Genomic DNA, 24,959 nt, shown 5'->3' with positions numbered 1-24,959 from the left:
CGACACGAACGCACCTCTGGTTGGATCATCACACTCACCAAGTAAATATGCATACATATATATACACATATGTGTTTATTCATATGCTAGTTTATATACACTCACACTCGCGCATTCGAATGCTGCCTTTTTCTTTTATGGGGCTTGATTCAATACCTAGCGCACTGCGCATAATTCTTTTACGCGTTGTGAAGCAGGCACTCTTTTCACATGCACTCATTACAATATCAGTTTTTATATTATTATTATATGTTAAATATTAATTTCTACAATTTTTACTAAGAAATTTGCTAAAAACCTTAGTTTTACTTTTGTCGCACAAACCGAACGCAATAAACGCTAAATTGATACTATGTTGTACTCGAAATGGACGATGTTATCAGAGATGAGCAATATATCGATAAAATATAAAATATCGGATAAACTACACTTAGCGCAAAAAATATATATATATGGGCACACGAAAACTGTTAACACTCTTTATTAAAGACAATTAAATTATTGTTTTTACGGCTACTTCAAAAATGTTTACAGAAGTTACAAGAAAGTTTTATAACTATACAATAAAAAAAAAGTACACAACAAGGAAAACGATGTAAGGTAAAAACTTTGTAAACTCATATTGCTAATTTTTAACAAAATATATTTTTCCTAACTAGCAGAGTTTTAGCAATGTGCATTAGAATATATTTTTGACATGAGAAATTTTATATATTTCCAAATGTCATCAAACAAATTTATAAAATATTTCCACAAAGCTCAAGGTACCATTGAATAAATAACTGAGCAGCTCTGGTTAATTTGTAGGACAACTTATAAACAGAATAATTTAAATCCATCATGTCCCCCAAAACTGCATTTAATTAAAGAACGTATACATAAACTTATTTACATAGCATATTATCACAATCCCTAACATTTTCTTTGTTTTCAAATGCTTTGTTTCAGATAATTTACAAACTAGTTTCCAAATATGATTGAAGTTTGCCGCTAATAATAATTATATGCAGGCTTTTAAAGTTTCCTTAGAATAATCTGAAATTTTTTTATCTTGTTCACTTATTTATTAAATAAAAACTAAGAGTTGTTTCTTAAAACTTGGTCAAGAGCCTGAATTTAATAAATCGACTCCATTGTCGTTTTAATAAAAGGAGGATTTACATAAATGGTTCAAATTTGCAGGTTGGTTTAAAAAAAACTTTTAATGTATCGGTTTTTTAGTAAATATCTATTTATCAACATCACTTGTTAATCAGAAATCTTAACGTTCACGTTTTTGTTTTGAAAACAAAACTTCTAACCGCGTAATACATATGGCATTTGAACTTTTTTATCAATTCGTGTTCCCATGCATCGCGCTAGCTTTGATTTGTATTTAGAGAATAAATTCTCGCCATTATTCAAATTACAGGAGAATACAGTCATGTGCTGAAAAGCAAGTTGACGCAATAAAACACTAATATCACTAGATAATATAGTAATAATCCTATTAATGCGATTTGGTAAAATCGATAACCGTTTTGTGTGTGCCAAAATATGGCACACAATTGGCGTCAAATAAGGTTCGGTTCATGGTCAGTTTGTGAAGTGGTTGCAGATGTAAAAGGAAATAAAGGGGAATTTCCAACGACATCGATACCATCGTCATCTTGTCTTTCCATATCATCGATACGCGGTATTGGCATTTCAGTCTGATTAATACTAGTTTTATAATCTACTTCACGCAAGAGTTGTGCAGCCGCAATCGCCTGTTTATTTGGGCTTGAAAATTCCAGTACCTTAAGGTGATAAAAAACACCCTCGTCGTCTAACGCAAAAAATTGTGAGAAGTCACCACTTGCATAGAAATGACGAGCCACGTTTCCTACATATTTTATACACGCTAGCAACTCTGGCAATTTGGCGTTACCCTGCTTATCTCTCCAAAGATGCTCTTTGCTTTTTTCTGCTTGTTTATCGTCATCCAGTGGCATCGGTGACTTCGCATCTTTCTGATCCTCTGATTGGTCCAAACAAGGAGATGCGTCGACTTCCTCCCGATCCTCGGCATGATATTGTGACTGCCCCTGTCTAAATCTCATGTTGCGACGATAAGGAGTCACTCGATTATTAAGCATATGACTCACGCTCCAAAAACACAATTGTTCTGCACAACTTACAAGAATCTGTTTGCAAGGCGAGAAACGTAGTTTCATTTCATGGCAGGGTTCATGTCCCTGTGATATTGTATAAATATGTTGTAATCGAAATTTCTCGTATCTGTAAATCTACAAATAAAAAGGTCTTTAAATGTTCTCCTGATTATATATAGGCCTTTTGTTGCTTTTACCTTAATATGTCCATTATAAAATCCAATGGAAAGTATTTTACCATCATTTGTGACTGTGAGGTTATTAATTATTGATTGACTTTTTATATTTTCTCTGCAGAGTAGTTGATAATATACTTTATTGGTCGTGGTGCTCAATTCACAAACCTGTAATCATATTCGTTTATTTTAATTGCTTTCAAAATAAAATGTGTTTTAGGGATTACCTTTATTGTTCCGTCTCTAAATGCTAAAAAAAGAAGATTATCTTTCAGATCAAATCCGGCCAAATGATCATGAAGTTCGTCAAAGTGTTGAAGTTTAGGATTTAATAAATCTATATACTAATTGGGGATTCAGTTTAAATTAAAATTTAATGCTTTCGAGTCTAATATTTCAGTGTACTTACAAAAATACCCTCCTCTGAAAATATAAGCAGAAAGTGCTCGTCAAAAACTCGCGCATACATTGTATATATGGCGAAATTGACCGCCCAAATTGGGGTTAATGTTGCTTTACCCTCCAATGTCGACAAATTGAAAATTAAAGTTATGCATTTTCCGCGAGATGACACAATTAATATCTTCGAATTAATATTCTTTATATAGTCGATTTTTTCAATCGTATATTCGTGTAGTAGCTCTTTGTTCTCGGTAATGCAGAAAATTTTACCATTATTATAGCCGGCATAAATTGTCTTATTTTTGTAAACGTGTAAAGCAGTGATGTGGTTGTTCCCATCCATCGGCGGTGTTGTAATTGTTGACCAATAGGCGCCACTATGCTTTTTGCCAAGTTCTGTTGGGATTTGATAAATACGCGATTTTGAGTCTACGATGAATAGCGTGCCGTCATCGGTAATTTTTAAGAGCGGGCGCAGGTATACGTTTGGTTCAAGATGTGCTTGTGACTCAGATTTATTGCCTTCAAATTGTTCTCTATTAGCATTGTGAATCCATGTTATAGCATGTTTGTCAATTCCTGGAACGTTTCGCAAGGTATGCAAGTGTAAAACATTTTTTCCAGCTGCACCACATAAAACAATGTACTTCAATATAGGATCGTTCAGATCATAGACATCTAAACAAACAATGTGCTCGCTGACGTTGCTTCGCAGAATGGGTTCGGACCATTTTAAATCGTACACAATGAGACCTTCTAACGTCCCAAGAACTAGATAACGTCCGTCTTTGGATAGTCTGCCACATGTTATAGATACTGCGCCTATATCCGAAAATTTCAACGCTTCTTGATTTAGAGGATTAATAGTATTTCTATCGGTGTGCTTGAATCTAAGCCGCCAGACGCTAGATTTAAATATTAACAACAACATTGTATGAAGGCTGCCGTCGTCGAGTCTGTCGATATAAGTTTGCATTGTAAGCGCTTCTTCAGTTTGAAACATCTGTTCCGTTTCTTTTGATCCGCGGAGCAGGTCCCAAACAGTTAATGTGCAATCACCTGTGCACAGAACATAATACCGATCCAAAACTTTTGAAAAACATCTCACGTGTCGCTGTTGCGTCTTTAGAATCGGTGTATGCGATTGTTTGAATTTTTCTTCCTTCTTTTCCCAGTCGCATATGCAAATATCTCCGTTGGTAAACGCCACATGCAGTTGAATAAAATTATTTTCTACCTCATCTTTCTCGTCAAGAAAAAATGATGACACCTTTTGATCCGCGTGGGTATTAGTCAAACGTTGAACTGCGCTATTTACAAACTGCACATTGCAGAGTGATTTCGAATGCTTAGGTGGATGGGCAAGTTGTGGTCTTTCACAGCCACAGCTACGGTGAAGCAACTGCTGCAGCGACCACAGTTTTAAATATCCGTTGCTGTACAGTGTTAAGAGGTGCGACTGGTTGTTAAACACACGCATCTCGATAATATCACAGGGATTATTTTCATCGCTTAGCAGATAGGTCATATCGCCTTCTAATGACACATCAGTTAGCAATAGCTGCTGATTGCTTAGTGCCATCAGACAATAGTCATTGTCCAGATAAATTGCATGCCGCACTTGATTCTCGCCCAAATTTATAATTTGACGGTGTTGGTTAAACCGCCCACTAAAATACATGCAAAAAATATACATATATTATATTATATATAGGTATATATTATATATGCATATATATATACCTATAAAAACATATTTACCGTTCTGTAAACCAAACATAATTGGGAAAAAGTTGCGCCTGTCGATACGCTTCATCATAAAGCGCGCCTTCCGCAGTCATTAATGCAATTTGCAACAAGTTCGTAAATTCCGACCTTATTAACTTTTCCTCGGCATAAAGCAAAAAATCCAAAAGCGTATTAAGGAAATCATTATCTATTTAATATTAAAAATAAAAAATCCTTTAGATCACGTATGCATATATTTTTAATTTGTTCCTACCAGCTATCTGCTCTCCGTAGAACCTTAGAACCTGCAAAGTATGTAGAACAGATCCTCGAGCATTCCACGGCGTAGAGTCGTTACGTATTTTTTGTTCGAGAAAACGAAAATCAAGAAATATTTTTTGAAATAAACTCTTTTTCTCGAAGCTGTCATTGAGTTTGCTTAAGTGGTCGCCAATGTGACTATAAAAATAGTTGTCCAGATGTGGTAAAGTCAGGCCATTGAATTTGTCAAAAAGTTGAGGTATGCTAAACAGAAAAATAATCATTTTAAATTAAAAAGCTAAGAAACCAGTGTTCAAACAACTTACTTATAATAATCAATAATTTTCCTGTTTAATGCAGCTTCATTTTTAATAGGTAACTTTAACTCTCTATATATGCTAGGTAGAGTTATCGTCAGTCGATTCTGCTTATCTGTATGCTTTTTTACTAAAGAATACTTATATAATTTATTGACGACGACTATCGGGTCCGTTACTGACCAAACGGCGCCCAAAAGCTGTATAAGAAAATTGATTAAATGGGAGTTATTTACTGAATAATATTACTTACATCAATAGGTATATGGGCAGAGTCAGGAAATATAAATAGAGCTTCATATAGTTGCCTGTCGTTAGGCTCCAACACATTTAAGGAGGTTTTAATTATAGTAGTCAATTTGGCAGAGTTTATTCTGTTCAAAATGATTAGAATAGTCATATTTATAAATATATATGAGATAAGATATAAGTTACTTACTGTTTCCAATTGGCAATTGTACAAAGACCATCCTGTATGCTCTCTGCGATTATACTCAGTTGGAGGGGATTATTTATTTGCTCTTGAGAAAGTGCTTCCGTTAACTCTTTGATCGAATCGTGTAGATTTTTAGGAAGATATTTTGCAAATAAAGACTCCATCTCGGATAGTGTTAGGACATCATTGACAGTGATATGAGTTGTAGTTGCTGGCGACAGGAAATTAACTACGCTCTTGTCCCGGGTGGTCAGTAGGATCTTACACCCTAAGTTAAATGCTTCCCACGTTTCTTTGTTCTGAACATTGCGCAAAACGAGTAGACAATTTTTGTAAGACTTACTTTTAAGTATATTTCTTAGCTGAGTTTGCACACTTTCGATGCGTAATGGCACACTTTGGTTGCAGTAACTGCACAAGTTGGGAGCAATTTGGTAAAGAAATGACTGCAGCACTTCTAAACGACTCTCTGGGCAAAGGCAACTTCGCACGTCTAGCCAAAATATCTTAAAGTCCATTTTCCGCTGCACAACGTACGAGGAACAAACGTCTAAAACAAGCCACTGCTTGCCAGCTCCAAGATCGCCTTCGACTACAACATTTTTCGACGGCCTCAGTTCAAGCAAAGCCTTCTGCAGTTCCAAGTGTGGTTCAATCCTTGGTACATTATATTTTGTGAATTCTTGATTATCATTATACAGGCGATCAACTTCCTGAATGTAGATTTCGGTGTTCAAGCTGGGATCACTACATTCTTTCTGAATGGCGGACATTAGAAAACCATAATTGGGTCCGTGTGAGTCTTTAAGCCCTTCTTCGACAAACTTTTTAACTGTTCCCTTTGGTTGGTCCCGCAACGTCCAAAATAAACGGTATGTTTGCATTGGGTGCGGCATTTTCACAATATCATCGACTTCTTTTTTATTTAATATTATTCGCAAAATATCCTCAATATCTTTGCAATCAAAATCCTTTTTAAAATCTTCCAGAAACACCGGGATTATATCCCCATAGCTATGGTGCAACTCACTCACACTGTTGCAGCAACTCATCTTATTCGATCAGTCCTGCAACTATATTCGGGATGCCGTATATTTCATATCATTGATTAATAATATAATTGGCTATTTAATAGTTATTTAATTATACAATTTTTAAAAAAAATCAATACATATAAAAACTTAATGTTTAAAACAAAATTTTTTTATTATTATTACATGGACAAAATTTAAGAAATTTCGAGGTTAATGAAAATATTAGAAAGGGTTTAAAATAATCCCAGAAATTATACACTATAAACATTCGCTTTAATATTTATTGAATTTAAAGAGTTAAACAAATTTGTTGAATTGGGGCAAGATAAATGATTGAATACTGAAGTTTCTTGCTACGTTCATCGATCCAAATTACATAAACAACGCAAAAACATATAAATGTTGAACGTGTACATAATTGAAAATATCATATAAATGGAAAAGTTAGATTATTTGTCGCTGCTTGGTATGGGCAAGCAACACTGTTGTCCAGGGTCGTGCTTGAGGGTGACTTAAAAAAGCCTCAAGGATGTTATTTAATGTCGTTTCTGATATGCCTGAAAATGTGGTTTTTGTACAAACAACTCATCAACCAAGATCAAGCTGTGCTAAAATTCAGATGTACAATTACAATTACATACGCATGTAACCCAAATAATCAGCTAAGACTGTTCTATTCAAAAGCTGCCGACTCAGCTATACTCCGTCCTCTGTCTCGTTATTTCTCTCATCGTTTTCTCACTCATCGTACTTGACACAAAATATTGCTTGCTAATATGTATTAAAATCGGTTAGTATTGATCTAATAAAATAGATTTTTCTCTTTGATCTATTCTTCATACATAATACATATATGCTTATATTTTCGATGTTTAAAATCATAATACCTTTTTTGTTATTCATTTTACTGCTCAGGGTATGAGTAAGTTCAGTGACTTCTGATACATATGTATGCATATATGTATATTTTTGTATACATGATTATTTAAAAATATTCGGATCGTCTTAATTAATTATGGAATTTACTGGGTTGGATAAAATATACTTACAATTTTTTTTAAATATTGCAAATAACAAGTGATATGAAATATTTATTATTTATTAATTTACAGACACAAGATGCACAGCCAAGGTACACATGCTTTGCTACATACATATGTATATTGCCATTATAATAGTATCACAAATATATTTCCGACTTTTTTAGTTATGATATTTTTAACAAGATCTGAACACTAGGAAAACATGCAGAAACATATACATATGTAAGTACTGAGCTAATGGAAATCACTATTGATATCGCTTGTTTATATATTTATTGTTCTGGCAGTGTGACCGTAATAGTAGAAGTAAGAAGAAACTATTTTGCTACCACAAAATACTGACAACTGCAAATTGGGCGATATTAAATGCAACAATAAAACATAAATTGCTGTAAATACTGGTTATTTTCTTTTTATACCACCTTATCATTGCCGAAGATGATAATTGTTGAAAAATATGAACTTGTTATACCAAACATCAACATATCGATAATACATAAATATCAACTCTATGTAGCTGTCGCGGTGAAAACAAGTTATTCGCACTTTATTGCAACAAATTTCTGAAAAGGAAAAACTGAACTGGTAAGAACTCCTATTTATAAATTAAATATTCACTTTTCGCATCAATATACAATATGGCTCTCTAATAATAAATCAGGTATACATTTATATTCTATAAACACACGCAAATAGAAAGTTCAATTAGCAGCAAAAGGTGACGACGCAAGCAAGACGAAGAAAAAAATATCATCTACGTATACGTAAATTTTTAAGACAATTAAGGTAGGCAATGAAAATAACATTACATACATGTGACATTAAATGTTTAGCAAAAATATTAGTCCAGTCATCGTTGATTTGGATTGAAGACCAGCTTTGTGCAAATAATAAAAATACAAATAATTTTAAAACGAGGAAAACAAAATGTCCGCTGCTTTGACCGAATTAGCGACACTCGACGTAACCGCAATGGAGCGTGAATGTGATTTGCATTTTTAATTTTTAAAAATATTTAAATGAAATAGGCTTTCACGTACATATTTATTTTATAGTTTTTGAGTCCGACGCCGCTACCGCTATGTCATGCCGTGCACCCTTTCAACCCGAGGAACAATACGAGCAGTTGCGCCGACCGAATCCTGGACCAGGTGCCGCTATTCCTATCGCACCACAACTCTCCACTGCTTTGCCTCTGGAACAACAGGCCCACCTTTTTAATGAATTTGCCTCTGTTGGCTATGCTCCGGCTGCATTTGCACCAGGTCCTCCTGTTAGTTTTGCAGCTCCTTCACAGGCACCAATTATGGCCGACGTGGCGAGTGGATTCGGGCAGTCAAAGCTTTCGGCTAGCGCGACTGTTTTTATACCTAACCAATCGAGTAACAGCAATATAGGTAAGCGTGGACCGCCACCGCAGCAACAGCAATATCAGCATCAATCGTCAGGGCCAGCACCTTATGCTCAACAACACCAACAGCGTTATTTGAATGGTCTCAAGCAGCAGCATCAGCAGCAAAAAAATTACAATCATCACCAGCAAAATCTGCAGTATAACAATGATATGCAAAAGCTGTCAAACTCGGTTCAAGCTCGTCTGCATATTGGTCAACAGCCACCGCATAATGGTGCAATGAGCAATTACTATCAACAGCAGCAGGTACAAACACTGCAACACCAACAACACCAACATCACACACAACAATCACAATCGAAATTTCAACGTCATGCGCATTTAAATAATTCATTCCAACAAATTGCACAACAGCCGCAGCAGCAGCAATATTTCCACCAGCAACCACAACCATCGACTTCATCGGCGGCTGTTTCGACTTCGTCGGCCTCGTCCCATCCTGACATGGAAACAATTGCTTTAGAATATCTCGATACTGTAATACATTGCCTTAACCAGGTGAGTTAAATAATGATACCTTTTTACTTCATATAATCGTAAATTTCTTAATTTTTGAATATATTTTCATCCAGAATCCCGGACAATTCGATACGATTGCATCACGTTTCCTAACAATCTTTGATGGCATGGAGAGTAATAATTATGTGCTCTCAATCGCCATGGAGGATATATTTGAAAAATCAATTGAACAACCAAATTTTCGGTACATGGGAGCTAAACTGTATAATTTACTGCATATGCTCAATCTCAAGCCGGATTCGCTGTTTCACAACTTGCTTAAATGTAAGCTTGACTATCACCGTGCTGAGGTAGATAAGTATATGCAATCGGTAGAACAGCAGCAAAAGGTGAGGGAGACAGCCCTCTTTCTAGCCGAATTGTACATGCAATTGCGTGGCGATGATGACGCCCGTATCCAGCTCATTGCCGTTAATATAGTGTACTCGCTGAAACAACTTTTAGCATATGAGAGTTCTGATAATGTGCGCTGTATTTGCCAGACATTGAAGTTGGCCGGTTACGACCTAAGCGCTGATTGCAAACAGGACATGCAATATATTATTGCTTTATTACAGGCGTTTGAATTTAAGTCGCCTGGTAAATACGCTATGGTTGCCAATGTGATTGCATTGCAACAAAACAATTGGGGACGGAAAGTTTCGAATGCTCTTGGTGGAGATGATGATGCTGTTGCAAAGCCACCAGAGCCACCACGCTTGAGCGACGAACCCGTTTTTTATGGCCCAGATGGACGCGAGCTTACAGCCGAGGAAACTGATTTTCTTGCCGCTGAAGATGATGCCACCGGCAGCGATGGCGACGAATTTGATGTAAGAGATAACGATTTGGATCTCGACCCGGAAATGGACGAAGAGACTGAGCGTGCTTACAAGGACTTCTGTAAACAAGGAAAACAATCGCAGGCAAACAAGAAATCTTAGATTTTGTATGTGTGAAAAATGTGTGGTGTTAATTTGGCGTGGCAGTAAGGATACATTTTAAGTATACTCACATATTTAAAGGGGATACCTGACAAATTATTGGTTGTGTAGTTGCAATTTGAATTTTTTTTGTTTTTAAAAATTTTTTATTTTTAATTGGTTACAAATTATTTGTGATATATGACATCTATGCTTAGCTTTTGTATTACATACATATTTATGTCCATATGTGTGTATATGTGTGCACAGATTTTGGTAACGGCACATTCAGAAGCACTTCTCAATATTTTAAATACCTTGTTTTTATGAAATAGGTACACATTTAAAAAAATCTTAACATTTTCTTTAACCTTCTGCCACGCCGATGCGTTATAACACAAACACTTTTTGAGACTCGTACAAATAGTATTCGTATGCCTACACATCCATACATATGTAGATTCATAACTGCAAACACATTCAATTTAAATTGCATTCTCTTGATCATATAAATTTAAAAACAACAGCCACGCTTAATTTTTTAATTAATTTTAATTAATGTTAAAAAAAAACGATTTAAATATATAAATAAACCTTTGAATCGCGACCGTCTCTCAAGTAACTTATTTGCTGTACAAGTGGGTACTTGGAGTAGTTAAATATGGATAATGGCGCTTTGAGCTCCTGAGTGAAGGTATCGATAATATTCGATACATATCGGATCATATTTGCGTTTTGTAACTCATTTATGCGCTCTTCGCCCTTTTGTGTTCTGTTTGGGTCTCAAGAATTGCAAGTTATTATAAATAAAGTTAAAAATGTTTAATACGAAATTACTAGTGTCGTGTTTAAAATAAGTGCGTCAAGGTGTTGCTTGACATCGATGAACAGAAATGAACGCATAACAAAATTTGGCTCCAAACGAGCGTGATGTCATTGTGGTGCTATATATTGAAGCATTCATATACATATGTATGTACACACAATACTCGCGTACATGTATGTTACAATTTTTAAAAGTGTCTGGCATGAATATCTGTGGGTGTAACATAATAACATTGTATGTATTTGTGTACATACAAACAAGAAGGATAAAGTGAATAATCACCAATATTTTATGCAGTTTTTGTTTTATTTTTTTCATTCAACAAACGAATAATACCAAACTGACATCTAAAGGTCACCAAATGTGCATTCTTAGACACATACACATGTATGTAGATATATCTTCTAAAAAAATTAAAGGGACCGCAAACAGTTTTTAGTTTTGCGTGAGGGGCTTCGCAGCCAAAGCCGAGGCATCGTGTTGATCAAAGTAGATATGTTTGTATCTACATTTATAGAATAATAAAACTGACACTTGAATTTTATTTTTTCCTCAAAGAGTGTCAAAACATCATGTTTATATTCAAAAATTTATTATAACTGTTTTTAGTTTCATTATTATTAAAAAAAAAAACACGGTATAAGCCCAATTAAACAAAATCTAAACTAATAAATCTTAAACTTTAGATTTATCGTATATTTTCTGTACATTTTTACAGGAGTTCTGACTTATAATAAGAGTCAGGGAAATCGTCAGTTATAGCCCAAAATTGCATCTATAAATCGCAAGACAAATATTTCTGTTAGGTGTGTATTTAACGTGATCATAACATACGAAAAATAGACCATCTATCGAATGTGGATTGAGTGTGTGCCTTAGTTTAGAAACTAAACTGATTTTGGGTCGCAATGGGCAGCGTCTGGAAACGTTTGCAGCGAGTTAACAAACGTGCGGCGAAATTTCAGTTCACTGCCTCCTATCATGATCTTCGACTGGAGACCACCGCTAAGTGGTAAGTGAGATCATTTTTGTAATTTTAATATAGTTTTTTTTTAACTATCGCCATTTCGTCGGGAAAAATTGCCTGTAAAATATACATAACTTTGTATACATGGTTTGCTTTTATGTTTGTTGTTTAGTTTGTTTTTGATGTTTTATAAACATTTATAAGTATAGGGTTTAACGATGATATCCATTTCCTGTTGACTTTACACACACCACTACCATTCGCTATGGTCTTTAATATAAGCGAATAAAATATGTATATTGTAAATGATTAAGTCAATGCCTCTGCATGACTTATAGTTTGGTGCCCGCACTTTCTCGATACCAGCAGGCACCATAGCAGTTTTTGAAACAAAAATATCCAATCAGTGTTATCAACAAACAGTATATCTCCAAGTCTTATATACAAAATACATACATATATGTATTTTAGTTGTGAGTCTGTGCTTCATATATGTACAAATTTAATATAACTTTCGAATAATAAATACTTTACTAATGATGCTTTTCTAGTTTCTGCGATATTCTACATATACATAGTTACATAAGTAGGTTAGATTGTCCAAATGGACATAAATACATGTGTATTTTCTCTCTGTATATATTAAATTGTAGGATGAAAAATTTAGGTATATATCTGCGTTGCATAGAAAGCAATCGAGAAAAAGAATGTTAGTCGTAAAATATAAAAAGCATATTTTGGTAATGTTATTTTTGCCTCAATGTTATTTTAACAGGTGGGTGTTCCTAATACAGTATTTTTATTATTTGTTTTCAAAGGCGCCCTTCAAATCTTTCGGTGGTTTGGACGAGACGTTCGAGGCGTGTTGCTAGCTTGCCGCTGCCATGGGAGCCAGATATGATGAACCCACTGGTGGGAAACATATCGTGGCCAGTACCAGACAATCACGCTATTTCGGTAACATTATTCAAGGATCCACGCACTCATGAACTTGAAGACAAAGACTGGACATTTGTAGTCGAAGATGTGAGTAGTCGCATGCATAAACGTTTATTATCTCATTCCTGACAGAAGTAAATTTATACAAATTTAATGGGTGATTCCCTGCCTTTTGTGCCTATAATTTAGATATAATTTTTTCACCCAGACCCGCCCTATCTATCTCAAACTGAACTTGAAAATATCTCTCGAACTAAGAACGAAAAGTCTTGTGGGACAATCTTGAAGCCGATTAAAAAACTTACGTTCATTAAACCTTGCATCTACCCAAGAGATGTGGAAAAACATTGACAACGATTTTTGAAAATGATTTTGATTTTGACCCACAGTCGCGGGTGAAATTCGCCTAAATACGCTGTTTTGTAGCGATTTAACAATGGAATGCAACTTAAAACTTCCCCAAATTAACTTGTGATACGCAATTATCTTGCAAGAGGAACGAATTTTGTGCGTGAAACACGACTCAAATGAATTTTTACAAAGATCTTTGGAACACATGTTCATTAAGTTGTTATAAGGGCCTCAAAAAATATTTGAATTTGAATATTCCGCCGAGGAAGCTAGGATTTTTCAAATAGTGTGAAACACCCCTCAAATGGATTCGGACAAAGATATTTAAAAATGAGCTTTAATGCCGATCGAGCATTGTATAAAGAAAAAGTTTTTCGCCAATTACCCCAGTTACGGATGGAATTTCCAAAATCGTTAAAACACATTTATCTTTCTTTGAATCGCAACTTCCATGTCTGCAATGATTTCTCATTAGGATCCGTGGAAATTAATTTTGAGCCTGAAATTTAAACCATCCAAAGCTTTCACCCACATTTCCACCAAGGAGGAATAGATTTTCCAAATTGTGTGGAACATCCTTCAAATGACTTTGAACAAAGATCTTTGAAATAAGTTTTTATGCCGGTCGGATGGTAAACAAAAAAGTTATAGGTGTAATATCCCAAAACCACGTCTTACCGTGCACCTTCATCACATAAGGTAAATACAGTGAAAAGTTCAGCTTCCTAGCTCTTACAATTTGGGCTGTGCATTGCTTACCAATCTCAGTCAGGACAGTTTTATATATAGAGATATATTAAGGAGCTGACTATTTTACTGTACACTTTCAAAGGATATTTCGGTTTTCTCTTGAAGTGCGGTTTTAAAAAAACGTTCCCACACTTTAGTTTTATAGTTTATTATGTATTGAAATGTTTTTCAGAATATTAAATTATATTATACATATATATATATATATATACAGATTTCACTACTGGGTAAAAAGCGCGTATTGGCAAACGCAAGCATCAATATGCGTAAATATGCTAGTGTTGAGTCAACACAGCAGAGCTTTACATTGAGCCTTAAGCCAGTTTCTCGGAAAATAACAGCCGCTGATTTGGAATTGACAATAAGTTGTGTTTTTTTGCGCGAGGGTAAAGCAACGTGAGTGCTACTGTTTAACACTATCACTTTTAGCACAAACATAATTTTTTTAATTTGGCATTGCAGTGATGAAGATATGCAAAGCGTTGTCTCATTTATGTCTGTCAATAACAACTGTGATGTAGCGCCTCTTGACGACTTAGAGGATATACCAGACTTGGAAAATTCCGGGGACATCTCGGATAATTTATATGATTTCACGCAACAGTTGGAGCAAATGACAACAAGTTTAAATGGTTGTACTGATGTACCAACGCCTTTGAGCGGTAAGTATTTATTTATTTTTATCGGTACACCAACCTTTTTCAAAGATCTTCACAAAGTTCGTCCTGTAGTGAACGACTGAAATTATTCTAGCAAACGTTAACAAAACATAGAAAACCTTTTTCTTGTTAAAGGAAATGGTGAATTGCATCGGGTAGTATTATTGCAAGCCATGTTTGATAAAATTATTACATACATTTGGGGATATCAAGGAAATAGTTATGTTTAAAGACATACGTATATATTTATTTTAAACTTAAAAATGCCGCAAAACTATGAATTTTTTACGAAAGTTTGTAGTGGTGATTGTATTTATTTTGAATTGAAGCGCTTAAATGAAAACAAAAACGCATTTCAAAAAGGTGTCGATAGACTTAAAAAAGTATGCATAATAAAAATTTTACTACATTTTCTTTCTTTTTTGATCCGCCACTAATGATACAACAAAATTAACACAACGTAATATGTTTGACAATATGATCAACATGTTTCTTTTTCGATTATGTTGGTGTGGGTAGTTCCCTCATTGTCGGAAGATCCAACCCCATTGGCCGAGTCATTTAACCCCATACACTTTGAACTAGAAGCGGATCATGAAAATGTACAGCCTTGGTCGATCGTTAAAGCGGATGAACCATTAAATACTCCTAGTGCACATAATTCAAAACTGGTTACTCTCAGGACGCCTATTAAAGACGCTGATCTGATTAAGGAAGAAGATAATCAAATTGCTATTCAATCGTTGAAATCTAATCAAAACGAAAGGTTCCAGCAAGCTCTCACATCTACGCCTATAGAAGCACAAAAAGCTACAGTGAAAAGTAAAAATAGCTCAAGCAAAGCTCTCATCTTTGACAAACATGATTGTAGCGCTGTCGACATAGTAAAATCACAGAATATAAATTCACATGACGATGAATCAACTGAAGTCTTATCTTTGTCTACCACTGCTGAGGAAACTGGAGCCACACAATCTATCAAGGAACAAAAGAAGCCGATAGAGGACCTGGCTGTAGTACCCATTGCCAAGCGGCCTGAACTTCAGCCCCTGAATTTAAAGATAAATTATGAGTCTACACCTACCATAAATAAATTTTCAACAGTAAAGAATGCTGCTTTAAAGCCTGTGGAGAAGATCGTGCTGAAGGATAACACCCCTGGACAAGATTTGTTAGAGTGGTGCAAAGAGGTAACCAAAGATTATCCAAATGTTAAAGTGACAAATTTGACTACCAGCTGGCGCAACGGCATGGCGTTTTGCGCAATAATTCACCATTTTATGCCACGTTTGATGTAAGTACTTGGTTAACTTACTTTAGTTAGAAATGAATTGAACACAATCGTTAATCATAGAGACATGTCGAAGTTAAGTGCACATGACGTTGTTGGTAACTGCCGTATAGCTTTTGATGCGGCAGAAACATTGGGCATACCTCGTGTCATTGAGCCACGAGACATGAATTTGCTCACAGTACCAGACAAATTAGCAGTCATGACGTACCTGCACCAATTACGGGCACACTTCACAGGAAAGCAGTTGCAAATTGAGCAAATTGGTAAGTTATACATCAATAACACAGTTATTGTATACATACATTACATTCTTTGTATTTAGGCCCGACATCGGACGAGTCCAGCTACGTTATCGGCAACTACAAGTCTGACAATCTGTCGCAAAATCTAATAAACTTCTCGCACCTGAAGACACAGCTTTTACATCAGAATTCGTTTGACGAAGAAAACATCTGTCAGCAACAACAGCTGTCACCCACGAGTAAAAAAGACGTCAAAAATCTTATATTGACAAGTTCAAAGAATATTTTGGGTAAAGTTCTTTCCCCAACTAAAGACAAAAATTCAGTCAATGCAATGCAGAACGCAAATCAGACAACTAAATCCTTACTGGGTCGACATACTCCTCCTCCTCCTATCGATGGCAACGGCGATACATTTGAGGAAATGCAAAAGCTTAACAAGGAATCAACGTCGCCTATGTCGTTAGATGCGAATGCGACAAATGTAAGTTAGGCCTTAGCCAAACCAGCTTAAGTATGTTTTAGCTATATTTTTGCGCATAGAAAGGTATATTATTCCAACTGCTCGAACTTTCGGCATTTAAGAGCCATGTGAATTTGCTGAATATAATTTTATTATTTGTTCGTTTGCCTTACTTTACTTTTATCCATTCATTTAAATTTAATTTTGCATCTGCTTTGACCTCGGCTTTTGCTTCTGTTTTTGGTTTTGTTCGTTTTTATTTTCGTAGCGAATTTTAACGCGCCACAAAGAAATGAGCGAAAAAGCTAAGCTGATGATGGAAAAATTAAAAATTTCTAATTGTGATGAACGCCCTGAAGCGAACGATGTAAGTAGACATAGGCACTTTTTGCATATTGCTAGTTGAGCCTGCATGCACGTGTATTTTTAATTTTGAAGAAAAATAATTCAATGTTAATTAATTTTTAAATTTTCAACAGGAGGATCGACAGCAGCGGTTAAGGGAGCAAGCACGCCGACTTATATTAGAAACACGGAATAAGATAGCAGGGCCTGTAAATAGCGGTGTTGACAGTCCAACAACCCCAACTAAGCTCAAGCGATTCAACTACACTCCTGAACGTACCATTTCACCTATACACAACGGCAGTAGCAACGGAGAGTCTTACGTTGACGTTCCCTCAAATAAAATAGCTTTTATACGGGATAAACCTGATCACTACGTTAACCACACGAGTCCTAGTCATAGATTAAGCGACGGTAACATCACTCCTTTGCAATCCTTTAACGCAGTCGTGGAAAGGATCTCACCAAAGCATGAAAAAAAAGTTAGTAGCGGCTTGATGCGCCTTACAGAATATATATATTTAAAAAAAGCACTATCTCTACTATGATTTGTCCTCATGTCTGATTTAATTTTAAATTGTAAACGCTGTTTCGATCAAACCTTACTTTTATTTAAAAGATAAATCAAATCATTGAACCCTCTCTAGTTATGGTTATTTGTTGTCTACGCCGATTGACAACAATAGCTTTCAGAATAAATCCGCACAAGAATTATGAATTAGGCAATATAAAAAATATTTACAAAGTTATTTTGCAAGAGTATACGCTTATAAATTTCGGCATGCCGAAGATACCTGTGGTTTATGTATTGCATTAAAGTTTCGTTTTCAGAATGATAGGCTTACATATATTGAGTCTGAACTGGAAGCATTGGAACGTGAACAAGAGGCAATCGACCAAAAGGCTAGCAGTCTGGAGGCCAAACTACGTGCAGTTATGGGCGGTAATCCAAGTAATAATAAAACTGGTACAAATCCCTTCCTTAGGTTAATACGCAATAGCATTGGTGGCGGTGATGTCATACGTATTAAGCTGCTTGACTGGGATGATGAAAGTTTATTTGGTAGTGGTGCAAGCGGTGCTGGCAGTGGTACTGATGACGACGACCAAGACGACGAAGAGACATACAGTGACACTTCCATCACCTCGGGCAATAAGGAGAAACAACAGGGTGAAGTTCAGGCTTTCGAAATGAAACCTCTACCAGAAGATCACGCGATAAAGATGCAAACACGGTCACGGCCGCGCGCTCAGTCTTGTTTTGTGACTACGAATCTTAACTATTCACTGATTCGGCCTACATATCAACACCAATTACTTGAAAATTATTGTCATCGTCATCAGCATGGCTCGAACCAAGTTTCTCACCACGTTCATCACGTGGAACCGTACAGTCATTTACCATGTAACTCTGCTTCAGTTGCGTCCTCCCGACAATCCTTCTGTGATAAGTTACAAGCCCTTAGTGCAGAAGATGTCAATGCTAAGGTTGTAGCGCCTACTGGTCAAATGGCCTTCTGTAGGAAACGACGTGATGAACACAAGAGAGCCCAGCAGAAGCACCGACGCCCTCGTACCCGCAGTTTTTGTGGTAATGTCGTGTCTTAAAGGCCAAATAAGTTAACTGCTTTTGCCATGCCCGCAACAGCACGCCAAAGCTAAACGCCTGCCTGCTCGCATATCTGTTTGTGTTTTTGCTTTTAACCGTTCAGTCAACGCGCTGCATTTGTTTAAAAATAGACTTTAAGTCTTTACTTGCCTCGAACTAAATTCCTTACAAATTTTTACTATAACCACAATGAACAAAATATCACTAATCACCATTTAGATCTCTGCGACGACGACAAAATACAGAACCAAAACTACTGACTTTTAATTACCGACTTTGTTAGCCTCTATAATGTTAAATAATTTTAATCTTTTTTCGATAGTTTAGAGTCGGTCTTAAACAGCTTTTGCTTTCCCACAGAAACTGAAGAAACCGAAGAACAATTGCTATCACAGTGGTTTACACTTGTAAACAAGAAAAATGCACTCCTTAGGCGGCAGATGCAGCTTAACATTCTGTAAGAATTAGCGTAACAAGCGTAACAATTACAATCAAATCATCGTTAATTTTTTCAATAGTGAACAAGAAAAGGATCTCGAGCGTAAATTCACAATGCTTAATCAGGAGCTGCGCGCTGCTCAATCTGTTGAGGATTGGCGGAAAACGGAGGTGCAACGTGAAAAGGAGCGCCTGTTGTTAGAAGAGCTTGTGACTATTGTTGATAAGAGAGATCAGCTGGTGCAACATTTACACAATCAAGAAATAGCGTATGTATTGTCACTAGAAACATTAAAAAAACTTTAAATCATTTTTTTACAGTATTGAGGACGACCATGAAATAGCGCGTGAGCTTGAACAAGTAGACATTAGCGGTAACAAAGAAAAGTGTATTCTACAATAAAAAAAAAAAAACACCTGACGTAATTCAACTTGACTGGAGATTAAACCTACACTGATATCTATAATATTGTGGATATACAAAATCATGATTTAACTGTATGTATTAAAAATCGTAATATCAAAATAAAACAAAAATCCAATAGTCTTCTTTAACAGATGTTGCAGACTGGAAACATATGGGTTAAAAATGTAAAAAAAATAATTGACATCAAAACGTCCGATAGCGAATTAAGCAGCTTTAAAATTTGAATAAATTCTTAACCATTTTACTTAAAAGAATGTTGTCATGTACATTTTAAAATTACATTTCATTTACCTAACTATATATGATAATTGCTTTAGTGCCATTTATTTGTTCCACTTGGTAAAAATTTTCAATTTCAAAACAAACCCAACTGTGAGTTTAACTCGTTGCACATTAATTTTATTTTAGCTTAAATACTACGTATTAGAAAGCTTCACCCCTAAGAATATGTATAAACTATTTGTTAAGAAACTGGTTTTATTTAGTTTTTACCTTTATCTTATTTAACTATTTACTGGTGGTTTATTTATATATGTTACAATAGTTGTAATTGGCGTAATGTAAAGCCTTTACTTCAACCAAATGGTCCTTTAAAGAATACAGTTTTTATGTTTTCAAATAAATATACGTTTATTCAAAACCTCACTCGAAATAAAAAAAAATATGTGTATACTACTAGCTGGTATATCCGGTCCTTGCTCGGTCCTTGTTTTTAACATCATCATTAAAATGCAAGATACTTGATTAATACTATACTACTTGATACAATTCTAGAATCTATGTCAAGTTTGGTGATTTTAGCTCTAAAAACCTAAGAGATTTGCTTAAAAGCACGATTTAAATATCAATTTTTATCGATTGCTTGGAAGCGGGGCAAGTGATCGGTTATCCAAAACAAACTAGTACTGGCACTAGGAGAACCTATGTACGCTCAAGTTCAAGTTTCTAGCTCTTACAAGTTCTGAGTTCCTTGCGTTCATACATACGGACAGACGGACGAACGGACAGACAGACAGACATGGCTAGATCGACTCGGCTATTGATGTATACAAAAAACAAAAACAATACATACAATCTTCAATTTTCTTAAGATATTATTAATATTAGATAGACAAATGTTGAACTATTTTTATTATTTTTTATGTGCATGATAAAAAATTAAATGGACGAATGTTAAATATGATAATTGCTGCTAGAGTTGAACTGATGACATTTCACTTGATAGTTGCCGATTAGACACCTAAAGTTTTTCAAACAAGCTTATACCCTTGCAGAGGGTATTATAATTTTGTCGTGAAATGTGTAACGCATAGAAGAAGACATCTCCGACCCCATAAAGTATATATATTCTTAATCAGTATCAACAGCCGAGTTGATATAGCCATGTCCGTCTGTCTGTTTCTATGCGAACTAGTCTCTCAATTTTAAAGCTATCTTTATGAAACTTTGCAGAATTCCCTCTTTCTGTTGCACGCAGTTCATATGTCAAAACCAGCTGGATCGGACCACTATATCATATAGCTGCCATAGGAACGATCGGTCGAAAAGTAGGTTCTTGTATGAAAAACATTTTTGTTTATAAAGTTATCTTGACTTAACTTGGTATTTATTAGTTTTACTACGCTCCCCATATATATGCAAAATCCTATTAAGATCGGACAACTATATCATATAGCTGCCATAGGAACGATCGGTCGAAAATTAAGTTTTTGTATGGAAAATTTATATGTTTTTCAAGATATCTTGACGAAACTCGGTATTTATTAGTTTTACACGCTCCCCATATATATGCAAAATCCTATTAAGATCGGACAACTATATCATATAGCTGCCATAGGAACGATCGGTCGAAAATTAAGTTTTTGTATGGAAAATTTATATGTTTTTCAAGATATCTTGACGAAACTCGGTATTTATTAGTTTTACTACGCTCCCCATATATATGCAAAATCCTATTAAGATCGGACAACTATATCATATAGCTGCCATAGGAACAATCGGTCGAAAATTATGCTGTTGTATGAAATTTATTTTGTTTTTCAAGATATCTTGGCCAAACTGGGCATTTATTAGTTTTACTATGCTCCCTCCACTTATGCAAAATCTTATTCACATCGGGCTACTATATCATATAGCTGCCATAGGAACGATCGGTCGAAAATTAAGTTGTTGTATGGAAACCTGTTTTGTTTTTCAAGATATCTTAACCATACTCGGCATTAACTATTTTCCCTGTGCTTCTTAGATACGGGCAAAGCACTATGAGCATTTTGAAAAGGTTAAATCTTCGGTGTGCCGAAGATAGCACTTCTTTCTCGTTTTTTATGTTCTTTTGAATATTCTTTAATAAACAAGTTTGCTTTTTGATTTAAAAGATATCTTCGTCAACAAAAATAATAAAAGGGGCATAGACGACATCAAGCTTCCATTGAATATTGTACCATTTTCAAAATATTTTTTTCGGCAAACCGTCTTAGAAAATTTTCGATAAACTTCACCCCACAGGATCTCAAAAGGGTTGAGATCTGGGATTTCCACATTGTGTGTGTAACTAATCCCTATGAATGTTGTGGATCCTACCAAAATGTCCACAAATTAAGCATATGGAAACCTTACCGTCCCACTTAAAATCCATGACAAAATTGGCTATTATACGTCTTCACGAGAAACAGCCCCATACCATTATGTTGACACATCCGTTGTTTACTGTCTTTTTTGTGAACTTAACATGAAACTTAGCCTTTCGGACTACAAACGCTTCTTGCGGCATCATTATCGGAAAAAAGTATTTTGCTTTCATCAATCATTATTTATATTATTTTTTATTTCTTTATAAACATTTTGTACAATTAATATTTAAGGATTTAAGTCTATAGTTCCTTAACAGCTGGGATAAAATATAGCTGTTAATTAAAAAAAACACGGAACTCTGTATACCAATCCAATAAAAAGTATGCCATGTTTTAAACTCTAATAAATATGCGGGTAAAAGCCATAGAGCTTGACCGCATAACCAAAGAACAAGAAGTGATGCACATCTGACCAACGACAGACGCTGAAAATTTTTTATGCACACCGGCAGCACAGCCAAATACCAAATAAAGTACTGTGAAGTAACAACTGAATTATAAGTCACGATGACAAAAGCCAAACTAAACGCACAAAATGGTAATGTCTGCTGAAATCGTCCAAAACTTAGGCTTAAGTATAGTATAAGTATTAACTGCGGCACTACCACAAGCAGTTTTACTATTAGATTGGATTCATCAACTCCATCCGCATTGCTCAGGTATTGCAGCAAGAAATGCAGCGAAAAATTGTGTCGCACGTCCTTTCGCACAAGGTGATAAAAATAGGCTTCGTACATATACTTCCATCCATACAGTGCATAAAAAGTCCAAGTAAAAGCTGCTAGTCCTAATAATGTTCCGAGCACAAGGCAAAACTGCTGCTTATTAGGCAAAATCATTTGAAGGAGTCCACGAGGTTTCCGTGAAACGACAGCCGATAAGCTCAAATAGTATGTTAAACTAAAAACTATTGGGTAAAGGCGTAAGTGTATCACGAATCCGTGGACCAGACCGGCACAGAAAGCAATCAAGGATTTGGATATTTGATGATCAATTTTAATCAGTAGATATATGCTTAGTAACACAAAGAAGCTGGTTACACTATCGCCGTTACCACGAGTTGATATTACTGCCGTAAGCGGATTGTAGAGCCAAAAGCAGGCAGAGATGCGGGCTATTTTTTCTGTTCCTTTACATTCTTTGTGCGAGTTCGTGGGTTCTATCTGCATTGATTTACCACATTTAATTTGTAAATATTTGAGTTCCTTTTGATATTGCAGCTGCAACTCAAAACGCACTAAGGCATAAATAAGTATTCCAAGAAGTAAATCAAACACAGCGTAAAATAATTTTCCACATGCAGGATGCCAAATAACATTTGGAATTTGAATATATGCCATAATGGGACTGTAACGATAGGTGTGCCGTGCAAAGGGTGTATCTCCGATTAAAGCTAGCCGAGCGCCGTCCGTTACAACATTGTAGTCTATATCTGTATATGGCACTGCCGATCTGGTGTCGTGTACGTGGGCATAGAAAATAAGCGCAAGACGGAGTATAGCGGCTATTATTATATGTGATTGAAAACTGAGATGCATTATGTACTGGCTTTTATTTTGTAGCCAGGTGATTTTTACGGGTGGCGTCGGGAATTTGCCCTGTGTCTCTGACATATTTGAAATAGAATTTAAAAGCGTATGTTTACAACTTTGTTTTTAGTTCTTTGGCGGTTTTACGCATACAATTCAAAAATTCTTTGAACTCGCTCTCGCAAATTTTTGGCTGAACGTTGATCTCCCGAGATACGCACGCCGCATATAGTGACGCCTTTTCAGCACATTTTGTAAGCAAAATCGGATAGTTACGTAGTCGAGTGTTGGCTTTGCGCACAGATTCCATTCCTTAACGCTTATGAGGTGGTATAGATGAACCCTTCAAGGGTAAAGGATCTGCTATGAATGCGTCGTAAAGCGGCTTTGAGAAGAATATTAGCATTGACGTGGTTATAAATGTAATCTGAAATAATCGCGGATTACGCTTTATCCATGAGCGCTTCGGTAGCACAGCTGTTCGCCTTCTCAAATACGTTTCTTGTTTTTTATCTAACAATTCCTGAATATCTTTGGGCGGCTTGTATGGAGGCGCTGTTGTAGGTGTTGGCATTATTTGTTACTAATAAGCAAGAATTTATTATTATTGAAACTAACGCAACTGTATGTATTTCTGTACCACACCTAATGATTACTTTGGATTGCTTTCTGTTTTCGTCTTTGGTAAATACGATTTTTCCAAATCAATACCACTACAACAGATCGACTGCTTATGCCACTTTACACAGCACAAACGCATTCGCTCGAGCGCCTCACTGCATTTATGTTCCTGAAAGTTGTGTTCTGCAAATACATGCGAATTTGTGTATTAATATTATGCCACATTGCATAATATTCTGGATTTCATTTACATACCCTTTAAGCAAGCTTGTATAGCGCAGGCGAAAGGTTTGCATGGATCCTTACCAGCATTAGACATCAATTTAATTCACTATGATTTGTAAATTAAAGTCGAAATAAATTGCAAATTAATAAAAAGTTAGATGACTTTTCTTTGATGTAAAATTTGACATTCACAGCGGACTGTCACTGTGTTGCCACCCTGTCAAAAATTCGTTGTAAATAAAATAAAACATTCACAGTGCCATGCAACAAGCAACGTTGT

General features: G+C 35.6%; 7 protein-coding genes across 17 annotated transcripts; 2 read left to right on the top strand and 5 right to left on the bottom strand.

The window, feature by feature from the left end:
- Positions 1–884: 884 nt before the first annotated feature.
- On the bottom strand, positions 885–6,519 carry Dark (Death-associated APAF1-related killer). The gene is made up of 9 exons (XM_064679758.1): positions 5,456–6,519; positions 5,270–5,390; positions 5,026–5,216; positions 4,713–4,963; positions 4,472–4,646; positions 2,718–4,380; positions 2,536–2,652; positions 2,330–2,476; positions 885–2,267 (listed from the first exon to the last, which is right to left on the bottom strand). The coding sequence occupies exons 1-9, from the start codon at positions 6,502–6,504 to the stop codon at positions 1,554–1,556; spliced, it is 4,428 nt and encodes a 1,475-aa protein (XP_064535828.1). The 5' UTR covers positions 6,505–6,519; the 3' UTR covers positions 885–1,553.
- A 1,443-nt stretch (positions 6,520–7,962) lies between these two features.
- Positions 7,963–10,971, top strand: Paip1 (Poly(A) binding protein interacting protein 1). 3 transcript variants are annotated; one of them, XM_064679771.1, is made up of 6 exons: positions 7,963–8,114; positions 8,191–8,315; positions 8,375–8,514; positions 8,585–9,189; positions 9,298–9,441; positions 9,516–10,971. In XM_064679771.1, the coding sequence occupies exons 3-6, from the start codon at positions 8,457–8,459 to the stop codon at positions 10,383–10,385; spliced, it is 1,677 nt and encodes a 558-aa protein (XP_064535841.1). In that variant the 5' UTR covers positions 7,963–8,114; positions 8,191–8,315; positions 8,375–8,456; the 3' UTR covers positions 10,386–10,971. The 3 variants fall into 3 exon arrangements, with proteins under 3 accessions (XP_064535841.1, XP_064535840.1, XP_064535839.1); XM_064679770.1 differs by lacking the exon at positions 8,375–8,514 and having other exon boundaries at positions 8,585–9,441; XM_064679769.1 differs by lacking the exons at positions 7,963–8,114; positions 8,191–8,315 and having other exon boundaries at positions 8,585–9,441.
- A 162-nt stretch (positions 10,972–11,133) lies between these two features.
- Ehbp1 (Eps15 homology domain containing protein-binding protein 1) lies at positions 11,134–20,314 on the top strand. Of its 9 annotated transcripts, none has more exons than XM_064679760.1 (15): positions 11,134–11,336; positions 11,909–12,202; positions 12,976–13,183; positions 14,412–14,593; positions 14,660–14,859; positions 15,376–16,150; positions 16,211–16,413; positions 16,473–16,876; positions 17,124–17,222; positions 17,335–17,682; positions 18,020–18,167; positions 19,170–19,266; positions 19,328–19,516; positions 19,569–19,745; positions 19,806–20,314. In XM_064679760.1, exons 2-14 carry the CDS (start codon positions 12,099–12,101, stop codon positions 19,648–19,650), a joined length of 3,039 nt encoding a protein of 1,012 aa, XP_064535830.1. In that variant the 5' UTR covers positions 11,134–11,336; positions 11,909–12,098; the 3' UTR covers positions 19,651–19,745; positions 19,806–20,314. The 9 variants fall into 9 exon arrangements, with proteins under 9 accessions (XP_064535830.1, XP_064535829.1, XP_064535837.1 ...); XM_064679759.1 differs by having other exon boundaries at positions 11,134–11,363; XM_064679763.1 differs by having other exon boundaries at positions 11,135–11,363; positions 18,020–18,143.
- A 2,166-nt stretch (positions 20,315–22,480) lies between these two features.
- PIG-M (Phosphatidylinositol glycan anchor biosynthesis class M) lies at positions 22,481–23,917 on the bottom strand. The gene has a single exon (XM_064679912.1). The coding sequence runs from the start codon at positions 23,915–23,917 to the stop codon at positions 22,505–22,507; it is 1,413 nt and encodes a 470-aa protein (XP_064535982.1). The 3' UTR covers positions 22,481–22,504.
- A 23-nt stretch (positions 23,918–23,940) lies between these two features.
- LOC135426680 (uncharacterized) lies at positions 23,941–24,143 on the bottom strand. The gene has a single exon (XM_064679918.1). The coding sequence runs from the start codon at positions 24,141–24,143 to the stop codon at positions 23,946–23,948; it is 198 nt and encodes a 65-aa protein (XP_064535988.1). The 3' UTR covers positions 23,941–23,945.
- On the bottom strand, positions 23,941–24,407 carry LOC135426678 (uncharacterized). Its single transcript, XM_064679916.1, has one exon. It carries the CDS (start codon positions 24,405–24,407, stop codon positions 24,147–24,149), a length of 261 nt encoding a protein of 86 aa, XP_064535986.1. The 3' UTR covers positions 23,941–24,146.
- A 78-nt stretch (positions 24,408–24,485) lies between these two features.
- Positions 24,486–24,885, bottom strand: LOC135426679 (uncharacterized). The gene is made up of 2 exons (XM_064679917.1): positions 24,710–24,885; positions 24,486–24,637 (listed from the first exon to the last, which is right to left on the bottom strand). Exons 1-2 carry the CDS (start codon positions 24,771–24,773, stop codon positions 24,486–24,488), a joined length of 216 nt encoding a protein of 71 aa, XP_064535987.1. The 5' UTR covers positions 24,774–24,885.
- Between the last annotated feature and the right edge of the window lie 74 nt (positions 24,886–24,959).

The sequence above is a fragment of the Drosophila montana genome, unplaced genomic scaffold (assembly GCF_035044405.1).
Source record: "Drosophila montana isolate Dmon_TW-CO22-7 unplaced genomic scaffold, ASM3504440v1 contig_2081_1, whole genome shotgun sequence".
NCBI lineage: Eukaryota > Metazoa > Arthropoda > Insecta > Diptera > Drosophilidae > Drosophila > Drosophila montana.
This window is presented reverse-complemented; position numbering and strand designations above follow the sequence as displayed.

Bases quoted from the DNA above. Each gene is read 5' to 3' on its own strand.
- LOC135426678 (XM_064679916.1), bottom strand. From the start codon at position 24,407: ATGCCAACACCTACAACAGCGCCTCCATACAAGCCGCCCAAAGATATT.
- Dark (XM_064679758.1), bottom strand. From the start codon at position 6,504: ATGAGTTGCTGCAACAGTGTGAGTGAGTTGCACCATAGCTATGGGGAT. The intron at 5,391-5,455 runs GTAAGTAACTTA...CATTTTGAACAG, and splicing joins ACAATTGCCAATTGGAAACA to AATAAACTCTGCCAAATTGA. The intron at 2,653-2,717 runs GTAAGTACACTG...ATCCCCAATTAG, and splicing joins TTTCAGAGGAGGGTATTTTT to TATATAGATTTATTAAATCC.
- Paip1 (XM_064679769.1), top strand. From the start codon at position 8,457: ATGTCCGCTGCTTTGACCGAATTAGCGACACTCGACGTAACCGCAATG. The intron at 8,515-8,584 runs GTGATTTGCATT...TTTATTTTATAG, and splicing joins AACCGCAATGGAGCGTGAAT to TTTTTGAGTCCGACGCCGCT. The intron at 9,442-9,515 runs GTGAGTTAAATA...ATTTTCATCCAG, and splicing joins TAATACATTGCCTTAACCAG to AATCCCGGACAATTCGATAC.
- PIG-M (XM_064679912.1), bottom strand. From the start codon at position 23,917: ATGTCAGAGACACAGGGCAAATTCCCGACGCCACCCGTAAAAATCACC.
- LOC135426680 (XM_064679918.1), bottom strand. From the start codon at position 24,143: ATGGAATCTGTGCGCAAAGCCAACACTCGACTACGTAACTATCCGATT.
- LOC135426679 (XM_064679917.1), bottom strand. From the start codon at position 24,773: ATGTCTAATGCTGGTAAGGATCCATGCAAACCTTTCGCCTGCGCTATA. The intron at 24,638-24,709 runs GTATGTAAATGA...ATGTATTTGCAG, and splicing joins TATACAAGCTTGCTTAAAGG to AACACAACTTTCAGGAACAT.
- Ehbp1 (XM_064679760.1), top strand. From the start codon at position 12,099: ATGGGCAGCGTCTGGAAACGTTTGCAGCGAGTTAACAAACGTGCGGCG. The intron at 16,877-17,123 runs GTAAGTTAGGCC...TTATTTTCGTAG, and splicing joins TAGATGCGAATGCGACAAAT to CGAATTTTAACGCGCCACAA. The intron at 19,517-19,568 runs GTATGTATTGTC...ATTTTTTTACAG, and splicing joins TTACACAATCAAGAAATAGC to TATTGAGGACGACCATGAAA.